At 55.0% G+C, this 16,602-nt stretch overlaps 1 protein-coding gene across 2 annotated transcripts; it reads left to right on the forward strand.

Moving 5' to 3' along the window:
* Window positions 1-1,482: 1,482 nt before the first annotated feature.
* Window positions 1,483-16,004, forward strand: MAP3K12 (mitogen-activated protein kinase kinase kinase 12). 2 transcript variants are annotated; one of them, XM_045523694.2, is made up of 16 exons: window positions 1,483-1,684; window positions 8,423-8,569; window positions 9,621-9,793; window positions 9,893-10,101; window positions 10,415-10,598; window positions 10,782-10,973; window positions 11,235-11,393; window positions 11,542-11,700; window positions 12,449-12,557; window positions 12,820-12,929; window positions 13,053-13,169; window positions 13,297-13,434; window positions 13,630-14,254; window positions 14,445-14,515; window positions 14,604-14,877; window positions 15,255-16,004. In XM_045523694.2, exons 2-16 carry the CDS (start codon window positions 8,546-8,548, stop codon window positions 15,351-15,353), a joined length of 2,643 nt encoding a protein of 880 aa, XP_045379650.1. In that variant the 5' UTR covers window positions 1,483-1,684; window positions 8,423-8,545; the 3' UTR covers window positions 15,354-16,004. The 2 variants fall into 2 exon arrangements, with proteins under 2 accessions (XP_045379650.1, XP_045379646.1); XM_045523690.2 differs by having other exon boundaries at window positions 9,621-10,101.
* Window positions 16,005-16,602: the final 598 nt, after the last annotated feature.

Genomic DNA, 16,602 nt, shown 5'->3' on the forward strand with positions numbered 1-16,602 from the left:
TGTGTCCCTCTCCCTTAGGCTGGGGCTCCGGGCATGCGTACTAGCAGAGTGGAAGCGGCTGCGAGCGGGGTAGTGAGGGCGAACTGGAGCATGAGCGCCTTCAGATCCCGAGAAAACTACAGAACCCAGCAGCTCGCGAGCCGTCTTTGTCGCAGCTGGAGGGGCAGGGTCAAGCATGCACGAAAAGCTTCGCTGCGTAATTGGTTATTCTCCATTGCGCTTGCTTGCTCTAGGGGGATTGCGATTGGTTACTTCACCTAGAGGGGCGGGGACAAGGGAAGAGTCAGCCCCCTTGACACCGCCTCTTTCTTGAGAAAAGGTTGTGATTGGCCCAGGGACGAGGCAGCTGTCGGTTTCTGGCTCATTGCAGTCTGGGAGGGTGGGCCCGGCCTAGACGCGAGAGGGGACTGAGCTGTGCCTCTCAGAGCGCTGGGGCAGTTGTAAGTTCAAGTCCATCTCAGTCTCAGTTCCTCCTCAGCCTTCGGCCTAAGCCCCTGGCTCTCGGGCCTTCGTCTCACAGAAACTGCTTTCTTTTCCTAAGCTGTCCTTCACCTTCCCTCCCCTTAATTCTGCCCCCAGCCTGTCGGTTTCTGCTTCTTTTCTAAAGCCTTTTTAGAATGGTCCTACTGAACCTTTCCGTACTGGTTCCCTATGCCAGGAGACCCCCTCTGGGGCCTGAGAATCAGAATATAATGGGACAACAGGATTAGAAGGACTAAGGCACAAGGTGGCCTCATTCCCTCTGCCATGGGACTTGGGTCTCTCAACTAGAGAGCAAGAGGCGTCTGACCTCTTAAGACTAATGAACTAATCTGGGTGCGTTTGGGGGCCCAGAGCTGCATTCCCTCCGCCAAAGTTTCACAGCCACTGGGCTGAAATATGTAAGGAAAATCTTGTGACCTTGAAGAGAAAGATCACGAAAAATGCCTGACTCTAATGAGTGTTCTGAGTATGGGTCAAGGAAGAGATGGACTTGCTGTGAAAAGGGGTGGAGATCCAGAGGAATCTTGGAATAATAACGAAGGGTCATCCAGGAACACTGGAGGGGGACGGGGCACTGAACTGAGTGGATTCCAATTGAGTGGAACTGGACTGGTGACAGGGGAAAGAAGGCTGGCAAGATCGATATGACAGGGGAGGCAATGATAGATCGCTGGTGGAGGTGAGGGGGTCCCACCTGAGGGGCTGCTGTCTCAGGATATAGGATGGAGCTTAAAAGACCGGTCTTAGGAGGCTCCTACGGAATCGGCTGAAGATCGGAGGTGGGATCGCCCCAGGTCACACCACCAGCAGGGAGGTGCGGGGCCCAGATGGGCCAGGGACGAGCCAGGAGCGCGCTGGATGGCAGCAGCGGGCTCCTTTAAGAGGCCGGCGGCTCCAGCGCAGCATCCCCCGCTCAGGGCGTGTCCGTCCCGGGGGGCCCGGGGCGGGGGCCTTGGAAGGAGCGGGAGTTCAAGCCGCGTGGGGACGGGGCTTGGGGTCGGGGGGTGGGGGGAGAAAGCTGGGGCTGACACCCGTGCACCCGGACACCGCACGAGCATCGCCTGTGACAGCGCCCCTGGTCCGGTCGAGGGCAGCAGGGGGAGGAGGGAAGGAGGAGGAGGAGGAGGAGGAGGCGGGAGCAGCATCCGGAGCCGAGCTGCAGCAGCGCCGCCTTTTGTGCTGCGGCCGTGGAGCCCCCGAGGTGAGAGCCGGGCCGAGTTGTGGAGGGTGGGGGGCAGGGATGGGTCCGGGTCCCGAGATCGGGTGCGGAGGGAGGGTCGGGATGCAGATGTGGCTGGGTGTGGGGAGGGTGGCGCGGGGATGCTGAGACTGGGGATGGAGGAACTGGGAACCTGGACCCGACGCCTGTGGGGATGGGAAGGAGGGGAACCAAGCGGAGGGATGCCGCGGCCCAGCTTGGAGGCGAAGGGCCTCCAGAGCTGGAAAGGAGTGTATGGGGTGGGGGTGGGGGGATGATTGGGGGACAGACTTAAAGGACAGCGGGCAAGAGAACATCTCCTCCCACTCACCCTCAAGAAGAGGGAGAGGGGAGGAGGAGGAAGAGTTTTGGCCCCCTCAGGGAAGGAAAGGAAGGACAAGGCCTCATGTGTCCAGCATCCCGTCACCTCACCCCACCCCCACCCCCCCACCCCCACTTAGCGGGCTGCACCTGAGGATTATAGGAAGCGAGCACCTGTTCCTGGATGTCCAGGTGATGGTCATTCTCCCCTCCCCCATTCATATGTGGCTCCTTCCCTCCTCCATCTCTCCATCTCCTCTGGCTCCCCTAACCCATTTCCCCAGCCCAGGGCTTTCATGAACCTCCTTTTTCCCTCCACACTCCTCAAACTCCTTGGCTTACAAATAAGCAGGAATCCTTTCCACAAAGTTAAAACTCCTGATAACCACGGCCCTTTGGCTGAGGGGAGGGAAGAGAAGGGGTCAGAGGCTCTATAGACAGTGGAAGGAAATAGTGGGGTGTTCCTTAGAATTGAAGGAGGAGTCCCACCTTTGAGGTCTGTTACCTGCTCCCTCTTGGGAAGAGAGTAGGAGAGTGGCCCTGGACCAGGAGAGAGTGGATGTGAAGTCTCTCCCCCCACCCAGAATCCTCTCAAGCCACAGTGCCTCCCTCTAAATACCACTTCCCTTCCAACTCACAGGATGGACTCCGTGGCTCTGAGAGCTCTGATTTTCAGCCAGAGGGCCATACCAAGGAAAGGCAAGAAGGAGGGATTCAGGACGGAAAAGGCCCAAGTACGCCCTGGGTCTTCGAAACTATCCTGACACTGAAGTTCCTCTGAGCTTTAGGGCCTGCTCTCTCCTGTCTCACACCTAAGGGTGGAAAAAAGCTCTGCCCTTTCCAGCCTGTCACTCGTCCACTCACTCACTGTGGGGACTGAGGTGATGCTGGGAAGACCAATGGTGTGATACCCCAACTCCAACACACATGAAAACGGACAACTAAATATTCATCCCCTAATTTAACACAGTTAAGGGCAGAGAAGGCAAGAAGTTTAAGTAAGGAAGTGGCTTAGGACTTCCCGGGTGTCCTCACCACTGAGGATGGCAGAACCCCTGTGAAAACTGACTGCTGTTTTCCCGTCGTTCTCCTGGAGGTGATAATGTGCTAGTCTGGCTAAATTCTAGTACCCACCACCCTGGACTTGCCCAGTGGCTGATCATGTGCAGTCCTACCTCGCCCTGCTGGGCTGGGAGAAAGAGGGAGTTAGGTACTCAACCCCCTCAGGAGTCCCTGCCGGGGCAGAAGGAGGATAGTGTGGAGATGCCAGCAGGGGACACAGGAGCTTCATGATGGGCTGGCCACAGACACTGGTCTGCCTGCTTCATTTGCTCCCAGAAGAATGAGGGGCATCTGTGTGTTGGGGGAAGGGGATAAGATGGCAGGGGCACTATTCCAGAGGAGACTGAGGATCATCCAGGATAAAGAGCCCTTTTCCTTTGGTTTTTTCCTTCTTTACTCTCCTTTTTATCCCTTGTGTTTGTCCACATCCCTTTCCACCTGTACCATCGCTGCTGCCTCTTGCTCTGCAGAGGCAGACGAGGGAAAGAAGGGAAGGGACACAAGTTTATTAAAAACCCACTACTGCTTGTTAGGCTCTTTCCACATGCTAATGTTTATCGGCTGCTTCCTGTGCACCAGGTACTAGGCCAGGAACTTTATTTGGATCATCTCAATACTGCTCATAACAATGCTGAGAGGTAGTGTTATCAGCATGTCTATTTTAGGGATGAGGAAACTGAAACTTTAAAGAAGTTAAGTAATCTGTTCAAAATTTAAAAAAAAAAAAAGGATATGGCAAGAGCTTAGGATCTGAACCCAGGTCTGTCTGATCCAGAGCCTGTGTTCTTACCCATGTTGCCTAGTACATTACCCCATGTGAATTAGGTACCACTGTCCCCACATAGATATGAAGAAACTGAGGTCTGTTAAGAAGCCTCGGACTCCAGGCTGCCCAACCTGCCAGGAGCAGAGACAGGACCTCAGCCAACCTCTCTGCTTCTCAGGCTTTTCACCCTACCTCTGCAGCTCACTGTCCAAGGCTGGCTGACATGAATAGATAGGCAGTCTGTAATTTTCATTTCCTCTTTCTCAATTTAAAATAGATTTTTAATTTCTTAATAAAAATACCCACAATTCCACCTACTTAGAAACTGCTTTTTCTAAAGGCGCATCAAGCTCAATGATTTGTTAAAATACTTCTTCCAGGTTGACCTGAGGTCCTGAGTAGGAGGGACCCCTTGGGCCCATCATACCTTGCTCCTCCCCTTCCCCTCAGACCTCAGTGGGTAGGGCTGAGGGGTGATCCTGGGCCGTAATGGCCAGGGGGTGAGGATCCGATCAGTCCGGAGGAGGTGGCATGTAAGAATTGCAGAGGAAAGACTGGGGGTGGGGGCACCTCTAGTACACCACTGCCATTGTGACCTGGTTCCCCTGGGACCTGAAATCGAGACTTGTCCTGGAGAAGTAGAAGGTCGAAGACCAAGTCTCCCTTCTGGTCAGACAGAAGAGACAGGCCCCTCCAGAACCCACAGAGAGAGACCTGGTGTCCAGCCAACCAGAAAGACAAAGCCAGGAGCCCAGCACTTGTTCACGGCATTCCCCACGTCATCTTAATTAACCCTCACCACCCCATAAGGTAGGGTGGGGAGTCTCAGAAAGGTGACATTCCTCGAACTGACTCATGCCAAAACTGAGGTTCTAGTTCTGATCTCTCCAAATCCAAAGCTGGGTCTTTATTCCTAAGCAGTACTGCACCCTCTCTCCCATCCCCATCACTGCTCACCTTAGTGGAAGAGGAGGCAGTGGCAGCTAGGGAGTCTCAGGGGCGGACCTGTCTGAGGCTGGGGGCCTGTAAGTAGGGGCAAACTCAGTTTTCCCCAGGTTCTCAGGGAAGGCATCTCCCCATGATGAGGGCACAATAGAAAAGCTGTAGTTCTTCCCATCTGAGAATAACCCTGGAGCCAGGGCCATGGATCCTGTAAGAAGCCAAACAAAAACAAGCTGCAGCCAAGTTGCCTGGAGCCTTGGCCATGAAGGGTCAGAGTCCTTTATCCTCTCAGGATCTCAAAGCCTGCAGAGGTGGAACTAGCATTCCACAGTCTTGGGTCTCCTTTCCCTGTGAAGATGTCCCTTCCACCCCCCCCACCCCACCCCACCCCCCGCTCAAGAGAGAAAGGGAATCGTCCTCCTTTTCCTGAGTGCAAAATAAGAGCCAAGACAGTGGCGAGTGCCTCAGTGTGAGAGCCTAAGATTTAGACAGATGGCCTCTCAACTGAGCCCCCAAGACAGCCAGACGAGCAGCATGGCATTGAGGTTCTGCTGTTAGAACAGGAGGGATCCAGAAACGATTCAATAGTTTGCCCTGCCACAGGCCTCCAGCATCTCAAGCAGGAGAACCTGGGAGGAGGAATTGGTTGGGGGCGGGCACTATGCCCCAACTCCACCCCTACCACCTCCTGAAGGGAACCACCAGCAAACAGAAAATATGGTAGCTGAAACTGAATTGGGGCCTCCCAGGGACTCCAAAGAGCCTCTTCCTCTGGAAGATGTATAGTTTAGGGACCACTCTGTCCCCTTACCCATTCTGGAGCAGAGTTTTGCACAATAAGCATTTGGTAAATATGATTGACAGAATGACTGACGGAGACACCCACCCCCTCCTGTCACATCCCTGCCCTTCCCCCATGCTCTGCATAATTGATGGCCTGGGAGACAGATCCCCTCCCCCAGGATGACCGAATGTCTGGGCCAGGGGCTCCTAGCCATGATACCCCCCCCAAAGCCCTGGCGCCAAGGCCGAGCTGGGGGGCAGTGGGACACAGCTGCAGGTCAGAGATAAAGGAAACAGAGAGAGGGTGTGTGTTGGGAGAAAGGAATCTCCAGTTTACTATAACTCCCTGGGGCCTCACCCCCCCACCCCTTTCAGGTCAATCTGGAAGAGTTGTCTTTGGCCTGAGAACCAGGGATGGCGGGGCGTTGAGCCTGGCTAGATTCCCTCCCTTTCCCTTGGTCCCATCTCCTGCTTCTTCAGCTACTTCCACTGCAGGAAAAGGCAAACAGGTGAAATGGCTTCCCTCGGTCTCCCCAGCTGCTGGCCCTGGATACCTGAGGGGCCCCTGGGGAAGTGAAGGGAGGCTGGGCTGCAAGTGTCTCTGAGCGTGTCACCCTCTCTATGCCTGAACCTCCTAGCTGCCAAGCACCAGAAGGCTGAAAAATTCCTTTAAAGAGCCAGGTGTTGTGCCTACTCAGAACTCAGCTTTTAGACAGAAAACGAATTGGGGAGGCCATAGATGATCTCCTGTTTTTAAGTCCCCTTTTATCTCCTTTTTTCAGCGTCCACTCTGCTTTTCAAAATCAGTTTTTCAGTCCATCCTTCTCAGGTTCGACTCTCCCTGCGCTTCATGCTGTTTCCATCCCCGTTTCTCCACTAGGCCTTCCTTTTCTGGCTGTGCCTGTCGCCCTTTCTCGTGTCCAGTCTCCCTGTCCCCCCATTTCTTGCTTTCTCTGTGACACCGCACCCCCAATGCCAACCTAAGTCCCCTCCCTCCAACAGCACTAGCTCTCCCTCCACTTGGCGCGCCGGCCGAGGATCTGCCTGCATGCAGGGTCAGCAGAGGAGGAGGAGGAGGCGCAGAGGCGGCCGGCCGCCGGGGTCGGGGGTCCTGGCCCGCGAGCCCGCAATCAGCACGTGGGCCAGCCCGGGTCAGGGGCGGGGCCCGGGCGCGGCCCCACCCCCGCCATCGCTGCTCACGTGACCCCAGGCTAATCTTGTCCGGGTGACTTCACGCGCCGCCTCGGGCCCAGTCGTCATGGTTACGCCGCAGCGCCCAGCGCTTCCCCCAACCCGCTGTGTCCCCTCCCCTTCCCCACCCGGCCCCCCTCCTCCCGCCGCCGGGCCCCCGCTCCGCCCCCAGCCCCGCGCCACGTGACGGCCGGGAAGGAGGTCGGGAAGGGGGAGGGGGCGCCGGGGCCGTAACCCCTTCCTCTCCGCTTCGTAAGGGCCCTTCCTCGGGCTTCTAGCTGGACGAGCGCCCCAATGCCGCCAGCGCTTCCTGCAGGCCAGCCGAGGCGGAGCGCTGAGAGCCCCGGCCTCCGTTCTCAGTGGTCCGCAAAGGAAGCCCGGCTTGCGGGGCGCAGGCGAGAGACCTCGGGTCCTCTAGCAGGCGTTCTCCGGTGAATTGGCACGTTGCATGGCCTGTCACTTGTCTGACTGCGTGCATCTCACCTCTTGAAGCCGCCTTTATTTCGCGGGATACGTTGGGGATTCCGAGACTGGGATTTCAGATTTCTGAGCCTCAGTTTTCTCATGAATATAAAAGGGACCAATGATAATACCTCCTTCCCTGGGTGGTTCTATGGAGCGAGGGAGCTAATGCATACGTAGCGTACATCTGGTCCTTGAGACGATCCTCTGGGGTGGGTAGAGCAGTGGTTGCACCTTACTGGGCACCTTGCTGCGCGCCAGGTGCTTTTCGAAGCCCTGGGATCCTGTGCGACTTCGTGCTTCTCAAGGAGTCCAGGGTCTCAGAGGAGCCAGGCGCCCGCCCCACCACACTGTGCCACCAAGATAATGGGAGCCATGACTGTGGAAGCACAGGGGGCTGTGCCAGCCCAGAAGGGACATTAAGGCAGAGCAGCAGGAACTGGAAGGAAGACTTCCAGGATGAAGTGAGACTTGGAAGACAAGAGAACCGCTTTCCAGGCCGCGCACTACTCGGGATAGACTGGGGATGTAACTCGAGCCTCTTCCTAGCTGAAGCATCTTGGGCAGTTTATTTAAGACCTCTGTCAAATGGGCGTAAGGATACCCAACTTTTTAGGATTAAATGAGCTAACGCACCTATAACAGAGACTCATGTGTATAGTCAGCCTTCCATAAGTGTTAACTACTCTTGTTAGATGCCCTGGCCCAAACGCCTGATGTCGCTTAGCGTCAGGCTCTGTTTGGTTAGGCCTGGGTAGGAACAACTGTGGGAGGTGAGGCTGGGGAGGGGCCAGAGCATGGAAGTGAGGCTGCCCCACCAAGGGCAGTGGGGGCTACCAAAGGAGTTTGAAGTAAGAGAGGGGTGCTGACCAATTTGTGCTTTAGAAAGATCATTTTAAAGGCAAGGTGGAGAAAAGGGTGGGGGGCCTTGGAAACCATTTAAGAGGCAGTTGTCCTGCTAACGGGGCCCAAATTAAGGCAGTAACCTGGAACTAGAAAAGAATACAAAGGCACTGGGTCAGAACTTTTCAAATGTGCCAGGTATAAGAATCACCTGAGGTGTGTCTTAAATAGTCAGATTCCGTGCCAACCCCACACCTGCTGAAAAAGTCTTTCAGAGACCCAGAAATTAAGTGGTACAAGAGCTGAGACCATCAGGGCTGCCAAACCTCCATATGCATGCATCATCACCCAGTGAGCCCTTTTTATTGTAGATTCCTGCCACCCCCGTCGGTTGTGATTCAGAGGCTCTGGTGCAGGAGGTTAAGGAAGGAACCTGCTATGAGAAACGGGACTGTTGTCCTCAGGAATCCTTACATCTCAGGACTGCTGACTAGATGTGGAGGGAAATCGGCGGCCAGGTGACTTCTGGTGTCAAGTTCTGGACAAGACTGGCGTAGGTTGAAGGATTCACTGTGCCTTGGTGATAGCTTGTTTATCCCTTTGTACAGCTGGAGAAGTGGAGGCTCAAATACAGCTTGCCTGAGGTCATGCAGTCAGTGAGTGGCAGAAGCAAAGCTAGTATTCAGATGTTTTTAATGGTTGCTTTTTCAGGGCCTTCTGTAACTGACCCCCAGGGGAGTAGCTGGATTGATGGGGAGGGCTAAGGGGAATGAAGCAGTAGGCTACAGCTCAGCCAGACACAGCTTCTGCATTCTCCTTGGATGGTTCTGCCTTTCCCCCTATCTGTGCTGGGCGGATAACGGAGGTGACTGGTTACAGCCTCACTTACCTCAGAGAAGCCCAGGTGTGTACCTGTGAGCACCTGGGAGGGAGACCCAGATGTGAGCCCTGAGTGCGCCTTAAGACTCTCAGCTGTATCATGTATCAAGTGAGTGAGTGTGAGGCCCAGGAATGTCATCCGAGGATGCCTGAGCCGCAATCCTGCCAGTGTCCCCGGTGTGCGCTTCAATGTGAGGGAGGCCTAGGTGTGGTGTGTTACTATTGTGTGCCTAAGGGTGGGCCTCAAAGTAAAATGTGTCTGAAAAGACCCTTATATGACACATGTATGTGCAAGTGAGCCTCAAGTGAAAGAAATATGTACTCCAGAGGTGAATTACAGTCATTTACAGGGAGAAGGGTACTAGTCTGTTACCATAATACTTGAGTTGGAGATGTATTTTACCAGTGTCTACCTGAGAACAATACTTAGGTATGTTACCTGCATCACTGAGTAGGGAAGCCTTGTGTTACTAATACAAAGGCTTCCTCTCAAGCATCTATCAGGTTTCCTAAGACGGGTCCCAGGTGAAACATGGAGGTGGATGGGTACCTAAGGGTGAGGCTCAAGGGTTAATTCCAGCAGAGCTCTTGTGAGCCCAGCTCCCCAACCCTTGTCTCTGTCTCCAGAACCAGCATCCTGAGCTGGGGCGCCTGTGGCTTTGACAGCCCCTCCCTCCTTTTCTTCCACAGGGCCCACCGCTCAACACCCCTCAGGGCCCTGAGGCCATGGCTTGCCTCCATGAGACCCGCACACCCTCCCCTTCCTTTGGGGGTTTCGTGTCCACCCTAAGCGAGGCATCCATGCGCAAGCTGGACCCAGACACTTCTGACTGCACCCCTGAGAAGGACCTGACTCCTACCCAGTGTGTACTTCGAGATGTAGTGCCGCTCGGGGGACAGGGTGGGGGCGGGCCCAGCCCCTCCCCAGGTGGAGAGCCGCCCCCTGAGCCTTTCGCCAACAGTGTCCTGCAGCTCCATGAGCAGGATGCAGGGGGCCCAGGGGGAGCTGCTGGGTCCCCTGAGAGTCGGGCGTCCAGAGTTCGAGCGGATGAGGTGCGGCTACAGTGCCAGAGTGGCAGTGGCTTCCTGGAAGGCCTCTTCGGCTGCCTGCGCCCCGTCTGGACCATGATTGGCAAAGCCTACTCCACAGAGCACAAGCAGCAGCAGGAAGGTAGGTTGTGTCCTCGAGGGGGGCCCCTCCCCGTCTCCCTGAGCCCGAGATCTGTTGGACAGCCCCACCTGATGACCCTTTCTCTCCCCAGTCCCCTATCTTTGCATCAGCCCCTGACTCCGCAGCTTCTTTTGAGATCACTCATTCCTTTCCTTCCCTGTCCCCTCAAAACTAGTCTTCTCGGCCCATTTTAGCTACTTACAGCTTCACCCTTGAGTCATTCCAGCCAACCCAATGCTTTCCCCTGTGCCTACCATCACAAGGCCCCGAGCGTGGCTCTCTGAGCCTGTGGCACTGTGCCTCCTGTCCACAGACCTTTGGGAGGTCCCCTTTGAGGAAATCCTGGACCTGCAGTGGGTGGGCTCAGGGGCCCAGGGCGCCGTCTTCCTGGGGCGCTTCCATGGGGAGGAGGTGGCTGTGAAGAAGGTACGGGACCTGAAGGAGACTGACATCAAGCACCTGCGAAAGCTGAAGCACCCCAACATCATCACCTTCAAGTAAGGTCCAGGGCAGGGGCCGAGGTACTGTGCCGAGGGCAGGGACCTACTCGGGCAGCAGGGATCTACCCCACCCTTCCTAAAGGAGATGCCAAAATGGCGAGGGTGGGGATGGGGGTTCCAGGTGTGAATCAGGTGGATGCTGGGCTGGCTGAGGCCTTCATACCACTGTTTGGTCCCCAGGGGCGTGTGCACCCAGGCTCCCTGCTACTGCATCCTTATGGAGTTCTGCGCCCAGGGCCAGCTGTATGAGGTGCTGCGGGCTGGCCGCCCTGTCACCCCCTCCTTGCTGGTTGACTGGTCCATGGGCATCGCTGGTGGCATGAACTACCTGCACCTACACAAGATTATCCATAGAGACCTCAAGTCCCCCAAGTGAGTAAGCGAGCAAGCAGGGAGAAGCTGCTGTGTGTAGTCTCCTGCAGGTGTCCCCACACAAGTCAGTGCGGCCACGTACTTCCTCCCAGACCCTGTCCTAAGTTCATGTGGCCATCTCAGAAAGCCCTCCCAAGGGACAGTCCTATCTTAGGGAGGGAGGGGTGCTGTGGTCTGCCTCTGGGTGTCCCAAATGAGTTGCTGCAGCCAGATGAGGTGTGTGGAGGGGCCCAGGCCCCAGCTGACTACACTCTTTACCAGCATGCTAATCACGTACGACGATGTGGTGAAGATCTCCGATTTTGGCACTTCCAAGGAGCTGAGTGACAAGAGTACCAAGATGTCCTTTGCAGGAACAGTAGCCTGGATGGCCCCTGAAGTGATCCGCAACGAGCCTGTGTCTGAGAAGGTGGACATCTGGTGAGGGCCAGGCCGAGGACTGAAAATGGCAGGCAGCCAGCATGGGGGTAGGGGGCGGTCATTCCAGGGTCCGAGTGAGAAGTGACATGAGTCTGCTGTAGGCCGGGCTTAGAAGCCCCTTCCAAGTGAGGTCCCCTCTTATCCCTAGGTCCTTCGGCGTAGTCCTGTGGGAACTGCTGACTGGTGAGATCCCCTACAAAGATGTAGATTCCTCCGCCATCATCTGGGGTGTGGGAAGCAACAGTCTTCATCTGCCTGTGCCCTCCAGCTGCCCAGACGGCTTCAAAATCCTGCTTCGCCAGTGCTGGTAAGGATGGCTTGGCCAAGCTGAGAAGCACAGGAGTGTTGCTGATGGTTAGCCAGCACCTAGGACCCAGGCATCCAGGCCCAGAATCCTGAACAGGGAAAGGGGGACAGAGCTCCCAGATATGACTCTCCAAGACCCCAGGATTCAGAGAGTCGATCAAGGGGACTACAGTAAAGACCTGAGAGGTTGGACTGGTCAGTCCTCTACTGGGGTGCACAAGCTGTGTGTGACCTTGGGCCAGCAGTATCCCCTCTGATTCTGTTTTCTCATCTGCAAAATAGGGATGACACTGTCTGGTATAGAGAGGGTGGCCATGAAGCGCCTGTGAAGGACCAGTACAGCCCTAAGCACGCTGGTTGAGCCTCAAGTCGACTGCCTTAGGACTCAGAAGGCCAGGGTGCTGGACCTCTGTTTGGAACCTAGGCTGTGAAGGAAAGTGGAAGATTTCTAATCTCTGGTTAAGCATTTCCCGAAGTGTGTTCCTTTTAATGGAGTTACTCAGAATAAGGTTTTGTTTTGGCAAACAAGTGGGAAACAGGACTAAATAGGTTTCCTTACTGCAGGATTTTGATGTGCTAACGGACAACCTGTAACATTTCCTAGAGAGCTGACCAGGGAATTCTTTTTGTCACAGAGTATGCTCTAGGACTGGATTTTTCCAGGATGCACTTTGTTGGGAAAGGATGCTCTAGTTCCCTTCTGGTGCTCCCTGAAATTCCTTTCTCTCCCCCAACTCCACACCCTCCAGGAATAGCAAGCCACGAAATCGCCCATCATTCCGACAGATCCTGCTACATCTGGACATTGCCTCAGCCGATGTCCTCTCCACACCCCAAGAGACTTACTTTAAGTCTCAGGTATGCCATGGGAGGAAAATGAACACCTTAGCCCCCTCTTGGCAGAGATGATGCCCTTTGAGGGGAGGCTGGGAAGAAGGGCTGATGGGGATGGAAAGATCGGCTCTTGGGGGACTACGCCTGGTCTTGTTGATCCTGCGCCCCACTCCCTTTTGCTCCAACGCACACTGTACCGCTTGCAGCGGTGCCGGCCCCTGCAGAGGCTCTACAGGTCTGCTGGGTGAAGGGATGTCCCTCACCCCTCATCGTCTCTCCACCCTAGGCAGAGTGGCGTGAAGAGGTCAAGCTGCACTTTGAAAAAATTAAGTCTGAAGGGACCTGTCTACACCGCCTAGAAGAGGAGCTGGTGATGCGGCGGAGGGAGGAGCTCAGGTGTGTGCCTGTGTTTGGGAAGGTGATTTCACACTGGGCCTGTGGACCAGTTCCCAGAGACTGGGATAAATGATGGCACCAAGTGAAGCCAGCTTACCTCGGGGACCCTTCTGCCTGTTTCAGACACGCCTTGGACATCAGGGAACACTATGAGCGGAAGCTGGAGAGAGCCAACAACCTGTACATGGAACTTAATGCCCTTATGTTGCAGCTGGAGCTGAAGGAACGGGAGCTGCTCAGGTAACCATACACACCCTCCGGCACCAAATCCCTCCTCGTCCTCAGGAAGCTGTGCCTGACCCAGAGAGCCTACTGAGCCTGGGCCCCCTTCCTGGTCACACGCCCAACTGAGGTGTCTCGTCTTTAGGAGGGAGCAAGCTTTGGAGCGGAGGTGCCCTGGTCTGCTGAAGTCACACCCTTCCCGAGGTCTCCTGCATGGGAACACGATGGAGAAGCTCATCAAGAAGAGGAACGTCCCGCAGAAGCTGTCACCCCACAGCAAAAGGTAGGACCAGAGATTGCAAGTGCCATGGTTCGAGAATGGCAAGGGGGAGGCTGCAGAGGCAGGAGTAGGGCTCAAGGATGCCACAAAGACTGGTATTTAGATGGGAGAGAGGTGCTTTATACGGTCCAAGATTAAGGAGTACTTGCACGTGGTAAATCTGTTAATCTCCATCTTGCACTTTCCCTCTCCCACCAGGCCAGACATCCTCAAGACTGAGTCTTTGCTACCCAAACTAGATGCAGCCCTGAGTGGGGTGGGGCTTCCTGGGTGTGCTAAGGGCCCACCTTCACCGGGACGGAGTCGCCGTGGCAAGACTCGTCACCGCAAGGCCAGCGCCAAGGGCAGCTGTGGGGATCTGCCTGGTCTTCGTGCAGCTGTGCCACCCCATGAACCTGGGGGATCAGGAAGCCCAGGGGAGCTAGGAGGGGGACTCTCAGCCTGGGAAGCCTGCCCTCCAGCCCTCCGTGGGCTCCACCATGACCTCTTGCTTCGAAAGATGTCCTCATCGTCCCCAGATCTGCTGTCAGCAGCACTAGGAGCCCGCGGCCGGGGGGCAACAGGGGGAGCTAGGGATCCTGGCTCACCACCTCCAGCCCGGGGTGACACCCCCCCAAGTGAGGGCTCGGCCCCCGGCTCCACCAGCCCGGATTCACCAGGGGGAGCCAAAGGGGAGCCACCTCCACCAGTAGGGCCTGGTGACGATGTGGGGCTGCTGGGACCTGGAAGGGAAGGGACAGCAGGACGGGGAGGAAGCCGGGCTGGGTCCCAGCACTTGACCCCAGCTGCACTGCTGTACAGGGCTGCTGTCACCCGAAGTCAGGTAAAGTATGGGATGGTTCCTGAGCTCTTCCACACTCTCCCCCCGGGGTTCAAGTCCATTAACTTACCTCCCATGTTGGGCTCTTTGATCTTAAGCCATTCCCCACCTAACCCTTTATAACCATGTTCCCTTCTGGATCCTCAATGACCTCTTCCTGCTTTTGACTGCAGTCCACTCATCTCTCTCGCAGAAACGTGGTATCTCATCAGAGGAAGAGGAAGGAGAGGTGGACAGTGAAGTAGAGCTGACGTCAAGCCAGAGGTGAGCAAGAGAATCAGGAGGTAATGGCGTTTTTATGGGTTGCCGAGACCCAGAGACAAGCTGTAACCCTGGTTTTTCCAACATACAGGTGGCCTCAAGGCCTGAACATGCGCCAGTCACTATCTACCTTCAGCTCAGAGAATCCATCCGATGGGGAGGAAGGCACAGCTAGTGAGCCTTCCCCCAGTGGCACACCTGAAGTTGGCAGTACCAACACTGACGAGCGGCCAGATGAGCGGTCTGATGACATGTGCTCCCAGGGCTCAGAAATCCCACTGGACCCTCCTGCTTCAGAGGTGGTCACTGGCCCTGAACCCAGCTCCTTGCCCACCCCACACCATGACCTACTCAGAGGGGAGCAGGTGAGTCACAGAAACTAGGTATTGGACAGGGAGCAGGTGCCTGGTCATCTGAGAGGTACTGAGGAGAAAGATAGGTATTTAGCCTCTGAGTCCCTCAGAATGTGCAGCTGTTTCCTCCCGGACCCACGTGGTAGAACAAGAGAGCAGCAGTGTACAGAGCACCTAGTAAGGTTACTTGCATGGTGCCTCTAATTACAGCAGGGGAGGAATCCGCAAACTAGGGGGTCTGGTGCCTTGGAGGGCCTGAGCAACTGAAATCTGGAGACGGTAAAATCACTAAGCTGTCACTACAAAGGCCTCAGTGAAGGATCTTGAAGGAATGTACTTGCCAGGGGATGCTGGGCTGCACCTCACTGTGTTTCTGCTCTTGTTCACAGGGCCCTCCAAATCCTGAGGACTCAGACTGTGACAGCACTGAACTGGACAACACCAACAGCGGTGAAGCCTTGCGGCCCCCAGCCTCCCTCCCTCCATGAAAGCCACTCTTACCCCTGTACATAGAGAAATATTTATATAAATAATATATATGCGCCACATAATCAACAAAGACAGGGCTGTCCCAGCCTTAAGTAGGGCTCAAGGGAGACTGACCCCTGACCAAGTCACCTGATAAAACTCTAGGGATACTGGCAGCTGTGGAAATGAAGGACAAGTACAGCCCTAGAGACATGGGTACAGGCAAGCTGGCCCCCCTGCTTCACCCCAGTATGCTCAGCAAGTGGTGAGGCACAAACAGAAAAAACAGGCTTCCCTGTGTTCCTCTATACTCTTTCTGCTCAAGCCCTGAGGAGCAGGAAAGGGAGCCACTTAGACTGCACTTTTGTTTTCCGTTTACTCTGTTTACATATTTTGCACTTGGGAGGAGGGAGGCTAAGGCTGGGTCCTCCCCTCTGAGGTTTCTCAGGTGGCAATGTAATTTCTTTGTCCCTCCATTTCTCTGCCCAAGCCCTGGCTTAGGGCCTAGGGGGAGGCTAGGAGATTGTGAAAAGCATGTGATGGCTCAGGCTGAAGAACTGGGGTGTTGTTTTAAGTCCCTGCTTTTATCTTGGTGCCTGATTGGGGTGGGGACTGTCATATTGTAACCCCTGTGAAAAAACCTTGAAATATAACCACTCCATGCAGGCCCAGCTGTTGAGGGTTTTTTTTTGGTGAATGAATGGGGTAGCTCACATGGTTAGTGTCTGGAGCCCAAGGATCCTAACTCATCTGAGGACTCGGAGTTACTTCCTCCATTTATGCTTTTCTAACTAAATGAACATCACTTACAGCTCCAACCTTTCTTAAAGGATTTTTAGTAGAAGGACAGATCTTAAAACACCCATTCCTATTATGGAGAGGGGAGTACAAATAAACAGTTATTAAAAAACAAGAGATTGAAGTTTTAAGTTTGGACAAGAGGACAGACATTCTCAACAACCTGAATCCCAGTGCAACACACATCCAACTGCTCCCATGTGTATGTATGTGCATCCTCTCCACCCACTAGTGGAAGAACATGCTTATTCTTTGCAGAGAGTCCTAGGAAAATTTAACCCCCAACCTTTTGGCCCGAGAGAACAGCCAGATTGCTATAGCTTTGCAATGCTGGATCAGCAGCTACAGAAAAAGGTGGGAGTGGGAAAACAGAAGAAAACATCTTCCCCTCCACTGGAATAAAGGCTTATGTTCAAAACCCAAGCAGGGTCCTTGTCTTTTGAGAGATAAAAGGTGCAAAAATAACAGCAA

The sequence above is a fragment of the Camelus bactrianus genome, chromosome 12 (genome assembly GCF_048773025.1).
Source record: "Camelus bactrianus isolate YW-2024 breed Bactrian camel chromosome 12, ASM4877302v1, whole genome shotgun sequence".
Classification (NCBI taxonomy): domain Eukaryota; kingdom Metazoa; phylum Chordata; class Mammalia; order Artiodactyla; family Camelidae; genus Camelus; species Camelus bactrianus.